The sequence below is a fragment of the Drosophila suzukii genome, unplaced genomic scaffold, assembly GCF_043229965.1.
Source record: "Drosophila suzukii unplaced genomic scaffold, CBGP_Dsuzu_IsoJpt1.0 scf_31, whole genome shotgun sequence".
In the NCBI taxonomy this organism is placed as follows: domain Eukaryota; kingdom Metazoa; phylum Arthropoda; class Insecta; order Diptera; family Drosophilidae; genus Drosophila; species Drosophila suzukii.
Genome location: NW_027255918.1, coordinates 137,322 through 151,017, shown reverse-complemented (window position 1 = coordinate 151,017; position 13,696 = coordinate 137,322). Strand labels below are relative to the sequence as shown.

General features: G+C 44.1%; 1 protein-coding gene across 1 annotated transcript; it reads left to right on the top strand.

Annotated features, from left to right (window-relative positions):
• The first annotated feature begins 7,552 nt into the window (after positions 1–7,552).
• LOC139354835 (uncharacterized) lies at positions 7,553–13,033 on the top strand. Its single transcript, XM_070999076.1, has 5 exons — positions 7,553–7,794; positions 9,032–9,397; positions 12,018–12,110; positions 12,216–12,679; positions 12,747–13,033. Exons 1-5 carry the CDS (start codon positions 7,553–7,555, stop codon positions 13,031–13,033), a joined length of 1,452 nt encoding a protein of 483 aa, XP_070855177.1.
• Positions 13,034–13,696: the final 663 nt, after the last annotated feature.

Sequence of the window (13,696 nt, the reverse complement as noted above, 5' to 3'; positions counted from 1 at the left end):
TATTTAAGCATAATGTAAAAAAGGTAAGTTTTTTATGATGCTAAGATAAAAATAAACAAACTCTTTGTTTAGGTTTTTCAAAAGTCCTTTAACGCATTTTACACAATTTATGATGTGAAAAATGATCACCCCATGCCAGTTAAATTAAAAGACTCTCTGAAGGTACAAAGAGCTCGTCTTCAGTACGCAGATTGGCTTGGCAATACAACTGCAATAATATATGTTGTTGAAAATGATATATACATCCGACCATCCCCCTTAATTGAGGAAGATATAAGAATAACATCATCTGGATATGAAAATCTAATATATAATGGTATTCCTGATTGGCTTTACCAAGGTATGTATTATATTTTTTTTGATTAAATTACTTATTACTAGATCTACATAAAACTCATATTTTGTTTTTGACGAACTAAGAGCAGCATTAAAATGAGTTGAATAAATAAGAACGGTCATTCAATTTGAAATAAAATAGTGCTTGACTGAAACAAACAATTTTTCCCGATATTACTTATCAAACAAAAACACCTCTTAACGAAGTAAAAAAAAAGTGACGACAGCGCCTTTAACATACAAAAGTTCTGATATCATAACTTGTGAAGAAAAATAATTTTTCATTCGAAAAAGTAAAAACACTTTCTAAAATTTATTCACTCGGCCCGCTTTAGAAAAATATTTAAGATTTTACACACATGAACAATTTCAATTGTAGCGTGCCGAAAAAGAAAGTGCTCTTTAGAACTTTCTTTTAGAAAGTGCTTCTCTGTTTTGAATGTACAATGTACAATCGTCACAAATTATGATATCAGAACCTTTGTATGTTAAGGGTGCGGTCGTCACTATTTTTTTACCTCGTTAAGAGGTGCTTACCCAAGTCGTAAACAATTTCTTATAAACGATTCCTAGCAGGGAAACCCTTACTCAGCTTTTCCCCAGAATCTCAATTAGCTCCCACCCTTCAGTAGAATTTCCTTATTAAGATTCAATTGCGCCTCGGTCCCCCAAATCTCTAAATTCGAGGTTTGCTTATCAGATAATCGACCCTTGGCCAGGAAGTCGGTTTTTGCATCCGAGAAGATCGGTTCTAACAAATAATAATTGTGAACAGTAAAATAAAAATCGTTATTAAGGTAAACTTAAAATTAAGGAATTAAAAAATAAAAATATATTTTTCAAAATAATTCACTAGTGAAATAATTAATTAAGGCTTAACGTGGGGCCACGCTTAATTTGTTCTGACTAAAGCTTTAAAATAAAAACCTTACGGCTTTAAAGTGAATTGGAACTTGAGTGGTCTAATAAACAACTATCGAGCGACAGAAAGTTCGCGTTATAAACAAAGCAGGAAATTAATAAATGAAATAGTCCCCTTTACTTACAACAATTCGCTAATTAGTAATCGACATAATAAACTTGCTGCTTAACAAAACAAACAAAACGGACTCAAAAAAAACCTACAAATTCGCAAAATTAAACAAAAAAAAGTAAAACTTTAAAAGTGAAAGCTGATCCATATAAATACAAACTCCGAAACAAATTCAAATACAAATACAAAGTCAAATACAAATTCAACAAGAAGGAAGAGCTGAGGGCAATCCCTCGCTAACCAGATACAATCACAAAACAAATTGAAGGTACAAACATATTAAAACAACCAAGAAGGACGATCCCAGCAGGATCATCAAAGGAACACAGAAGACATCCCATTAAACCAAGGAAGAAAGAAGACAATTAGTTTGCGTGTACTGTTTATTTTTTTTAAAGATTTATAAGCAACAAATTTAATAAAATCAAACAAAGATGAAGACTTAATTACCACACCTGATTAATAAAACCTCCACTTGGTATCAAACAACTAATGTCAGCCATCTTAACATTGCCCACTACACAAAAAACCCTGTCTTTTCTAAACTATCCAGAATTGAACAAACCATGCTTATACGGTTACGCCTTGGGCACACTAGACTGACCCATGCAAATAAATTCGTTCAACCTCCATCGAACCAATGCAAATTTTGCAATAGCACAGACACATCGATTACACATATCTTGAACGAATGCCCATCCTTCCACAATATAAGACCCAAAACCCCAAACTCCGATCTCATATCTTTCTTAATTAACCCAAAACCTGAAAACATACTTGTCCTTCTTACATTTCTAAAAAAAGCCAACATCATGAATGAATTATAAGGCTACAAGATGAGAATTTAAAGCTTCTTTCTAATATCATGTATCATAATTATGTATTTTTTGTTAATCGTAAGCTAAATGTTAAGTGTTAAATCTTATATAATAAATAAGAAATAGATGAAAATATAATCAGCCGAAAGCCTCAGCAGCTATGGCTGTCATCCCTCCCTGTAGCTTAATTTTTATAAGTAAGCCTACAGTGTACAAGTGTACAAGTGTAGTAAGTGTACAGTGAATGGTTGAAGATTTTTAAGTAGAAGTCATTAACCCAAATATTAAACTTCATTTAAAATGGAAACTTAATTTAAAATTATCAAATTAGTCAAGGAATTTAAAGGTGAAAAAGACAAATATGTGAGTTGGAGGGAATCAGCATAAATTGTCATAGGGCAATATGCTAGAGGTAGCGAAAGATTCTTTTCAGCATTGTCAATCTTGAGAAACTGAATAGCTGCTACAGCAAATGATCCCCTTACACATAATTGAACAATACTAAATTTTGAAGCCATAATGGCCAGGTTGGCCTCTATGAATCCACTAGGCCTACCGAACGCTATGGTAATAGTACAAGAACAAGAAAGCAATAATTTGAGGGCCCAATTCGCAAACAATTTCACATCATCACAGCGCAAGACTTATGAGTCAAACTTAAGCCCAGGCAAAGTAACCATAATAACTTTAATAGTAATCAGAGGAGTACTAATAACTTGAGGTTTAACCAAACCGATAACCAGTATAATCAGAATAAAAATCATTATTGGAACCAGGGCAGACAGTATAGTCCACAATAAAATTCCCATAATCAATGAAATTCCAACAAAGCTCAGCAAAGCAAGCCAGAACCGATGGACGTAGATGAGCCCCTACAGATTCAGTATAGGCCAAAGTATAACAATAATCAGGGCTATAATAATTATAGCAACAACAACTATAATCAGAATACATGGAATCAAAATAAAAAGCCATAGGCACAAACAACTCAGCAAAATCATCCACAGAACAAAAGACAACCAACAGGTTAACCAACCGGCATATAAAACTATGCGATTAAATAATATCGAAGAGGACCATTTTTTGGGCCAGACTCCAGAGTAGGATTACCCTACTTAATACGATATGATAGCCAGATAAATAAAAAACTTAAACTTTTAATTGGCACAGGAGCAATCTCCTGCTGTATCAGAACAGGGATTTATAAAAACAAAAATGATCTTCCTATATATAAAAGACTATCTTCGGTTATTGGATATTCTATAATTAAAAAGAAGGAAGAACGCTATAGTCGAGTACCTCGACTATCAGATACCCGTTACTCAGCTAAATGCAGATATGCAAGCAGCAAAGCGAGATTAATATGCGCCACCTACCGGAGGCAGACAGATTTAAGCGTTATGGGCGTTAGAGTGGGCGTTTTGGATCAATCGATAGGTATTGACGAGACAAATACATTTCACTTAAAATTTTTTATCTAGCATGAAAATTGTGGGCTTCACAGGATTGGGCGGTTTGAGGGCGTTAAAGTGGGCGTGGTAAACTTTTTTTTAAGTCATTCGGTAGGTATTGATGAGAACAATACATTTCAGTTAAAATTTTTATTCTAGCATCAAAACTGTAGGAGCCAAAGTTTTGAGCGGCTTTTGGGAGTTAGAGTGGGCGTGGCACTCCGATGAATCAAACTTGCGCTGCGTAAGAAGTTCAGGAATCTGCACGCCAAATCTCAATAGCCTAGCTCTTATAGTTTCCGAGATCTCAGCGTTCATCCGGACAGACAGACGGACAGACGGACATGGCTAGATCGACTCGGCTAGTGATCCTGATCAAGAATATATATACTTTATGGGGTCGGAAACGCTTCCTTCTGCCTGTTAAATACTTTCCGGCGAATCTAGTATACCCTTTTACTCTACGAGTAACGGGTATAATTATCACATGGTAACGATATTTGTTACGGGTTACACGTTTTATAAAATTTTGAAGAAACCGCCTAGAGGCGCGTACGCCACAATCATTATTACTACCGTTATAATAGATTTAAGATAAATACCGTGAAGTACAATTAATATTAGTCACATTAGGAATAAATTGGTTATATCTAAGTTCAGAACCCGGGGTGGCAACGCCAACCGATAGTTAGCCAAGACATGTTAAATACTAGAAAAGCAAAGGAGCTAAAATACCAGTAGTAGGACAATACTGGAAATCCCGAATGCAGGAAAAGGGCGGAAAAGGGAAGGCGATCACACAGTGATCGTTTCGTTCTTCTCTCGGGATCGCGGAACGGGTAAGTCGTGTGACTTGGGCACGGTTTAGCAAGGCTTCGAAAACCACGTGTGCTCCTCGAGCTTTTCCGCAGGTGGAGAATCGCAGGACAGGCCACCCTTGACGCCTGACGCGACCGCTCTCGGCCATCTGATCGCGCATGTTCCGACAGTTTAAGGTAGCCAAGTTCTACGCGGTGGTTCGCGGGTGAGTTTAAAGAATAAAAAAATATAAAATATATAAAACGGGTCAGCTGAGGTTAGTACGACCAGGTTCTCATTTGGGCAGGACCCGAGTGAGGATGAATTGAATAAATAGTGAGGAATATATAATCGCACCTTTCGATTGCGTGTTTTCTTTTCGTAGTCATTCTTTTCATTCACAAAGCTGCTTTGGCTCTTAACGCGGTCACCCTTCCCTTTCGTCAAAGTGGTCGTATTCCTGCTCCTAGTAAGATATTACCGTAGCACCGCCGGACCTGAAGGTGGACCCCCTTTCCGTTCGGTACAGTAGTTTTCCCTCCGACGCGAGATATTTAAGAAGGAAGTCCGCCCAGGAAAATAAGTGGATGAGTACTCCTAAGGAATCAGACGGTGATTACAAAGAAGCTGATTTTATCAAAATCTCTGGTGTAGGAGTTCGCTGGATATATACTCGCCGAAAAGACGAACTCAACTCACTCGCCCTTGAGTTTGGCTTTAAAGTGGATGTTACCGTCGAGGAGGCCAGAATGGCGTTTGCTAACCTAGTCAGCGCAGGATCCTTCCCACAACGGGTGTGGAACCGACTAGCTCAGTTGCAGGAACAGTATAATAGTCGGGCCCCGAGCCCCAACCCCGCAGGGAAGAACGACGAGACGGGAGAATTTGTGGAGTCCCACCGGCTCCCTGTCGGCTCAGACGCTGCGCCGATCGAGGTTCCAACACGTCATCAAATAATACATCCAGGAACGACACACGGCGTCTGGGTGCCGCCAGTAGATGTTCGCTCAGCCGCTGGTCTGGTAATACGACTCCCACTCAGCATTTGCTCCCCGAGAAGATGCATAAGTGGAACCTTCGCACTCGAGGAAAGATGATGACATATAGGACAAATCCGGAAGAGATCCCCCGGGCTATGTCCGAAATCTTCGAGAGCCCGTAGTTCCGTTATTCCGTATTAGCCATCTGCAGTCCGCGGCTTGGGAAACTTTCCGTAGGGAATTCCTGGATTTCTTCCTACCTCCTCGATATTTCGAAAGATTAGAGGATGAGGTTCGGACTCACGTGCAGAGGAAAGGAGAGCCTTTCAAAACATACCTGATCGAGCTCAGAACGAAGATGCAACAGGCCGGGTACCGAGAAGAGGAAGAATTATACCGAGCATACGAAAACATGGCTCCAGAGTATCGGCTGTATATCAAGCGCAGCGAATTCGCGACTTTGAAGCAGCTGACCCACATGGCTACCGAGTACGAGAGTGTCAAACAGCTCGAGTCGATTCGATGTAGAACGGGCAGAAAAACCGAGGGATCGCAACTTCGATGATCGCCGAACCCCTTCCGGAACTCGGAGAGTACTACACAGGAAGGACACGTGACTCACTCAGGCAAGGAACCTTACGAGTAGACGTGCAGCGGGCCTGCGGCCGCTGGGCCTGCGTCTGGGCCTGCGGCCGCTGCGGTGATAACGGACACTTCCGTTTAGACTGTCCAAGGCCACGCCGCGACATCTGTTGGGATTGTGGCCGGGTAGGAGTGTTAACCATAGAGTGCTGCCGTCGGGATGCCTCGGGAAACGGAGGACGTCTCCGCCGAAACCCGAGTGCGGTGGAGACGAGGGAAGCATCGGCCCGACCCCAACAAACCCCCCGTTTAGGGTACACGGTGGGCTCATCACGGCAGCGATAAAAGTCGGAGGGAGATGGGTGGACACCACCGTTGATACCGGGGCATCAAGGAGTTTCGCCAGTGAAATTTTTACAAACCTGGTCGCCCGCGCAGGCGAGTTTCGGGATGTGGTCACTAGAATAGCGTTGGCCGATCGGTCATGTTCTGTCTGACAGAACTCCGGTCACGTTGGCAGGCACCACAATACTCTTACCCATGTTGGTGATGCCCACCATGTTGGATCGAGTGATACTTGGGATGGATTTCCTCAAGCCACCCTTGACTTGCAGCCTGAGCACCAAGCAGTAGGAGATTCTTTGTTACTCCCAGTACTCATACCACCGAGGGACGACCCAGGAGAAGCGCTACGCCCCGTCAAGAGGATGAGATTCGGACTCACGTGCAGAGGGAAGGAGAGCCTTTCGAAACATACCTGATCGAGCTCAGAACGAAGATGCAACAGGCCGGCTACCGAGAAGAGGAAGAGTTATACCGAGCATACGAAAACATGGCTCCAGAGTATCGGCTGTATATCAAGTACGAGAGTGTCACACAACTCGAGTCCATTCGATGTAGAACGGGCCCGAGGGATCACAACTTCGAAGATCGCCGAACCCCATCCGAAACTAGGAGAGTACTACACAGGAAGGACACGTGGCACACCGGATGATCGGGCAAGGAACCTCACGAGTAGACTGCCGGACAAGGAGGAGCAAAGGTTCTCAGCCCGACGCCTACGCGGGCCACGACCATGACAAACGACACTGGGATACTCGTAAGGATGGAAGCGGAAGAGCACGACGAAGAACGGCAATTGTACCTTTGAGCCTGGGGTAGCAAGGCTTCATCGACCGAGAGTTAGCTTTGTTCGAGAGTCTCCAGGGGGTATCGCATGTCGCCGAACACAGTATCGTCATGCGCGACGATAAACCATTGAAGCAAAGGTATTGTTCCAGGAACGCCCCCATGCAACATGTCATCGATACCCAAGTAGACGAACTGCTCCGCGCAGGAGCCATCGAGCCTTCATGGAGCCCACACAGCGCACCAATCGTTTTAGTGAAGAAAAAAGCTGGCGATTGGCGCATGTGTGTCGACTACCGACAGTTAAACGCACACTCGGTGCCCGACGCCTACCCGGTCACGAGGATCAATCGCATCCTGGAGTAGTTGCGCCACGCCCGGTACATCTCCACGTTGGATTTCCAAAACGGTTACTAGCAAATACCCATGGCAAGGGATAGTCCCCAATACACGGTATTCACTGTTCCAGGTCGGGGACTATACCAATGGAAGGTCATGCCCTTTGGGCTGCACTCCTCCAGTGCCACGTTCCAACGTGCTCTGGATAGCGTAATCGGGGCGGAGATGAAGCCGGTCGCCTTCGCTTACTTAGATGACATTATTGTCATTAGCGCTACGGAGGAACAACACTTCGCTAACGGCAAATTTGAGGATAAATCCAAAGAAGTGTACTTTCTTCAAGCAAAAACTGGTTTACCTTAGTCATGTGATCAGCGGCGAAGGGATTCAGACTGATTCCGAGAAGGTGTCCGCGATTAATGGGTTGAAGACTGTAACGAACAAACTCTATGAGCGTTGTCCACCCTAACACCTCTGTCTACGCTTTGACCGGCCTGCTCAGGGAGATGGGTGTGGGTTTGTGTTAAGATGAAACAAGAGTGTCACAGAACTAACAATAGTGGACAGAAAGCCGATAACGATAAGGATTTTAACCCAACGGCTAAGATTCGGACGAGAGACTGTACCTATCGAAGACGGAGGCCCAGGTGTTATTGGCCACCTTCTATACCCACCCTACCTGTCAAGTATCATTAGACTTCACCCTTAAAACAACCACTGCGCTACATTCTCTAAGGTGCCCTCAAAAGATCACAAATTAATTCAACTTAAAGTTAATTTAATACGGCAAATACGATAATATGGTTCATGGTTCTTAATACTACAAATCCTAACACTGATACCTTAAAACTATATGATCGTGTGTCAGTACAAGATTATCAAATATGAAAAGAAATGGATATTTAGTTTACATTAAATTATTACGAAACTGATTACATATTTTATCGATATGCGGTAAACTTATTCAAAATTTACAGAAAAGCACTTAGGCGGATTACGTTAAATTATATAAGGGCAAACTATTCTTATTTAATATTAATAAATTCACGAATGTGTGAAAATTTACATTCAGTCCCACGGTACTTGCTTCGTATACACAGCTGATAGCCCTGCCAATTGAATACGAAAGTGAGGACATCTGGCAACTTTACAGAACTTGCGAGAAGAAAGGAGAGAACTACTAGCTTCAGCGACCGGAACAACATCGTCATCTTTTACTTTTCTGTCCATTGCGACCCATTTTTTTGTATAAAGTGAATTAATGAACAAGAGTGAAGTGTTATAGGCTAATGAATTAAAGGCTAAACTGTTATATTTCAACTTCAGTCATGACAGCCGTATAGAGCATTTTCGGCACGGCGTCACAACTGAACATGGTGGCCCATGATGGTACTCATGCTTAAAGTTTTAAAATCTAAGTTTGATCTTTCAATTGTTAGTTATAGAGCATAACACTCATCACTCTATCTAACACAAATTGCGATCGTCTCCGTTTGTGCCCCCAACACGTGCTCTCACACCGACAGAGCACAGTCATCAATACCAACATACCCGGTCGTCTGACAGCGCTTCTCAACCAAAGCAAAACTCCTACTCAAACGGAATCGGAAAACAGTACAGCGGAGCTAGCTATGGTCAAAGCAAAATAGAAAACAATTCTCATAATTTGTCTGACCACGAAGCTGATGACCCGGCCTTAGAAGGTTTTGTTACACTTCAAAAGGAGCGTCTTCAAAGTCTAACACGTCTGCAGCAGAACTATAAGAAGGACTCCGCGTCTCGAAAAACCGAAAGCTATTATATGAAGCGCCTGCAGCAAATCGAGAGTCTACACTCGGCTTTTGAGACCAGCCATCAAGTAATCCTTTGCATAGAGGGATATGCCAAGACGAACTATCACGCCAAGAAGCTCGCCGTTAGTTCTGAGGATATGTACATGGAAACCTACTGTCTTGTAGCTGAAGGCCAACGAATAAAGCCAATAAGTTATTAGCAAGCGCACAACAGGCTGATCGCGACCACGCTACTTGCCCGACATGGCATTTCACTCCGCCATACTCCCCCAATTACGGAGGCCTTTGGACGGCCGTCAAGCATCACCTAAAGAGGATTGTCAGAAATCACAAGCAAACTTATGATGAACTCATCAGGATTGAAGCTTGCCTAAACTCTCGGCCAGACGACCTAGAAGCTCTCACGCCGGCACATTTTCTCATTGGTGACACCCTGCTCGCACCTGCCCATTGTCGCCCTCAAAACTCGTCGTTCCGTGAGCAATTTCTCTCTCATCAAAATTTGATCCGTTAGTTTGGGACACAATGGAGCCGAGATTGGCTGTCCCATCCTTAAACTCGCCAAAATGGTGTCAGGAAAAGGAGAATTTTGAAATCAATGAATTAGTACTCAAAAAGGACGATCAACTGCCTGCATCACAATGGACGCTCGGTAGAATTACCATTCTCCATCCTGGAGAGAATTCACCCGTTGGAGTTGTAACACTGAAAACCTAATTAGGCAGTCAAAAACGCTCCATCTCCAAGCTTTGTGCCTGCCGATCTCATGCTAATTGAACCAGCTGTTGCTCCCTTGGTAATCAATTGCATCCGTATGTCAATTTTTTTTCTCTTTGTCTTAGCCGCTACGAATACAAGGGAATTTAGATCTAAAATCCGGAACATGCTGATTTCGCATTGGCGGGCGGCATGTTCAATCCCGCGGTACTTGGTTCGTATACACAGCTGATAGCCCTGCCAACTGAATACGAAGGTCAGGACATGTGGCAACTCTACAGAACTTGCGAGGAGAAAGGAGAGAACTAGTAGCTTCAGCGACCGGAACAACATCGTCCCCTTTTAGTTTTCTGTCCATTGCGACCCATTTTTTTGTATAAAGTTAATTAATGAACAATTATAAGCTGCACACATTATAAACTAATAAATTAAAGGCTAAACTGTTATATTTGAACTTCAGTCGTTTAACTACTCCCAAAAGCCCCTTTTACGATGACAACCAATAGAACTGAACAATATATTTGTACCAAAAGTATGAGGGTTCAGACAAGAATGAATATATATATATGTAGGAATGTTAATGATTTACGGCTATGCCGTACTTACGAACTCTCCAACGAAGTCAGCTGTAGAATAGTTTAATTTAGGTGTATATATGTCATACTATACATACTGTCGTAAGCTCGCATGCAAGTATAATGGCTAAATAGGAATCATAAATTAAATTACAACTTGTCTTAAAAATATTTAGAATAAGAAAATTAAGCTACAATCGCTTTAGCGATACAAAAACAAGTTGGCAGTCCCGGCCAAAATTAACTGGAAACCAGAATTGGAACTCAAATTTCAATTGGGATGCGGCATCGTGCCTCCGCGGTCTTACCCGAATTACGCCGAATGGGCGCCGATGCGGTTTTCGCCCGAACTGCAACGTGATCCGACTTGTAGATCGCGGTGCGCACTTGGTAAGGACACAACCTCTCGTGGGTTGACGCCGGTGATCCTTGAAGCCGCTTATGCCTTGACGATGATTAAATCAATCCTGGTGTGGGCAGAATGAAAGACCCCCTTCGCGCGGTGTGCGGTATGAGACTGTCAAATGCGGACTCTGGCCTGACGCTGAAGAAACGTATAATTCCGCTAATTAACCGCTGCACGTGGCACCTGCTGCTTACTGTGCGCAGAGGGAGGACTGTAAAACTTCGGACAACTCCGAGAACTCGCACGTGGGTCTGGTCACTGCTGTTTTCCAAGATATATATATCGTCCCAATTATCTTACCAGCAATATTGGGAATGATAACAGGTCGTACTGGTCAATAAAATTCTAAGAATTTCACATGCGGATGTATGGATGCGGACGGGTTTGAAAACTATAACACTTTACGCAGGGAACGAACCGATCTCGGGAGAAGTTTTCGACAAAGAGTAGGAAATCAAGGCGTCTAAAGTGGATGTAGGATGCACAAAATCCCCAAAATCCATCAAAATGGTATTTTTGGTATTCGGGCGGGGATCGAATCTTTGCTAAACTGAAGGGTTGCATCGGGGCTTTTTATGTAATGGGTAATGTCTTAATTAAACTTAGCCGAAGTTGACTTCCACAAGACCCTCACCAACCTGAAGGAACTCCGTCAATGGAACGGGATGGCATCATGATATCGGAGGTTCGTCCCTAGCTTCGCAACCATCGTACAACCCCTGACCGCGCTACTGAAGAAATATCGGAAGTGGACCTGAGGGCCGGAACAGCAAACCTCCTTGGAAGAGATTAGAAGATGCCTGACCACCGCCCCCGTGTTGGGTTGTCCGAATTTCGACCAGAACTTTGTTTTGCAGATTGACGCGAGTGACTTCGGCTTGGGAGCGGTGTTATCTCAGGACATTGAGGGTCAAGAGAAGGTCATCGCATACGCCAGCCGCCGACTAACTCCTTCGGGAGTTCTTCCGGCTGAATAGCGCACTGGGCTTTAGAACTGCAGCAGTTTCAATTCGACGTGCGCTACCGCGTCTAATACGAGTGTCCTTACTCCCCGACCGCAGGACACTTATGGGACCGAAAGACGATTACCCGTCTGTCACAAAGATATTTCTGGCCCGGCATGTACCGCGACGCAAGACACCACGTTCGGCACTGTGAGTTGTGCCAGAAATTTAAGACCTTTCATACCAAAGCAGCAGGGAAAATGCTAACCCGCGTTGTAAGCGAACCCTTTGACATTCTTTGTGCTGACTTCGTAGATCTACTACACTATGCTTCTTGTTTTCCACGAAATGGGTAGAGTTTGTCCCGCTCCGGAAAGCCACCACCGCTGTATTACAGAAAGCGTTTCGGGAACGCATACTCGGGCGAGTGGGCATCCCCCGGAAGTTCGTGTGCGACAATGGAACCCAATTCACAAGTCGGACCCAAAAAGACTACTTTTTTAAACTCGGCTTGGAAGTTCAGTACACGGTTCCGTATTGTCCGCAGCAGAATCCCACTGAGAGGACCAATCGTACTGTGAAGTCGCTGATATCTACGCTGTCGGAAGATGACCAAAGTTCTTGGGACAGTATGTTGCCGGAGATTTCCCTCGCTATCAATAGTAGCATATCGGACTCGACGGGGTATACTCGCGCATTTCTCACTCAGGGACGGGAGCTACGTTTGCCTGCGAAGCTGTACGACGAACCTACGCCTAGATCGGCGGTCGTACATACAGGTTCTGAAGACAAGGCGTCGCATCTCAAATGAATCTTCGACATCGAATCTTCAACGTGCATATCTAGAGCATGCGAGGCACTATAACCTTCAAAGGCGCGAATGGAGACCAACGTTCGGGAGTCAAGTATGGTTGCGACAACATCCCTTACCAAAAGCCGCCAAAGTCGCTCCCAAATGCGACGGTCCCTATACCGTCGCGAAGTTCACGTCTCCAAACTTGGTTCGCCTGCAGCGTCCGGGAGACCGACGGCGACGGATCGCCAATATATCGCAGCTTAAACCCTACTATGCGATGGACACCTCCGACACGATCGACAACAGCATCGCCGGGCCGAGTAACCCGGCATGGTAAGCACCTAGATCCGCGGAATAACTGTAAGATCCATGGTTGTAATAGGTTAAGATTAACGGGTCCTTTGTTAGCTAAAAAGGTAGGGTTATACCAACAAGTCTAGACTAATATTTCAGATGGACGAGATAATCGTGTTATCCGACGACTCCAACGACAGCGAGGCCTTCTACCCAGACGCAAACTACGGGGACGGCCGTGAAGAACAAGAGGAGGAGGAGTTCCTCAACTCCGAAGGTGAAGCCGAGGGTAGCTCAACGGGATTGAACGACGACGATTTCCAGGATCCCGGCGACTCACACTTTGCTGGACTTCGCGGAGGTCTGTGGAGTCCCAGACCCGGTGAGTCGCAGCGATGTTACCAGCCGACGTCATCCCAACCAGCCTCGTACCGCCTCGACGACGACCCCCTCGCTCTGGATACAGCTCACCGCACGGTCATCCCCAAGGACGATGGCCAAGGGAACCGTACTACACCGAGTTGCGACAATCCGCCTAGAAGGCGCGTACGCCACAATCATTATTACTACCGTTATAATAGCTTTAAGAGAAATACCGTGGAGTACAATAAATATTAAGTCACATAGGAATAAATGGGGGTGGCACCGAAAACCGATAGTTAGAAAAGGGCGGAAAAGGGAAGGCGGTCAGACAGCGATCGTGACG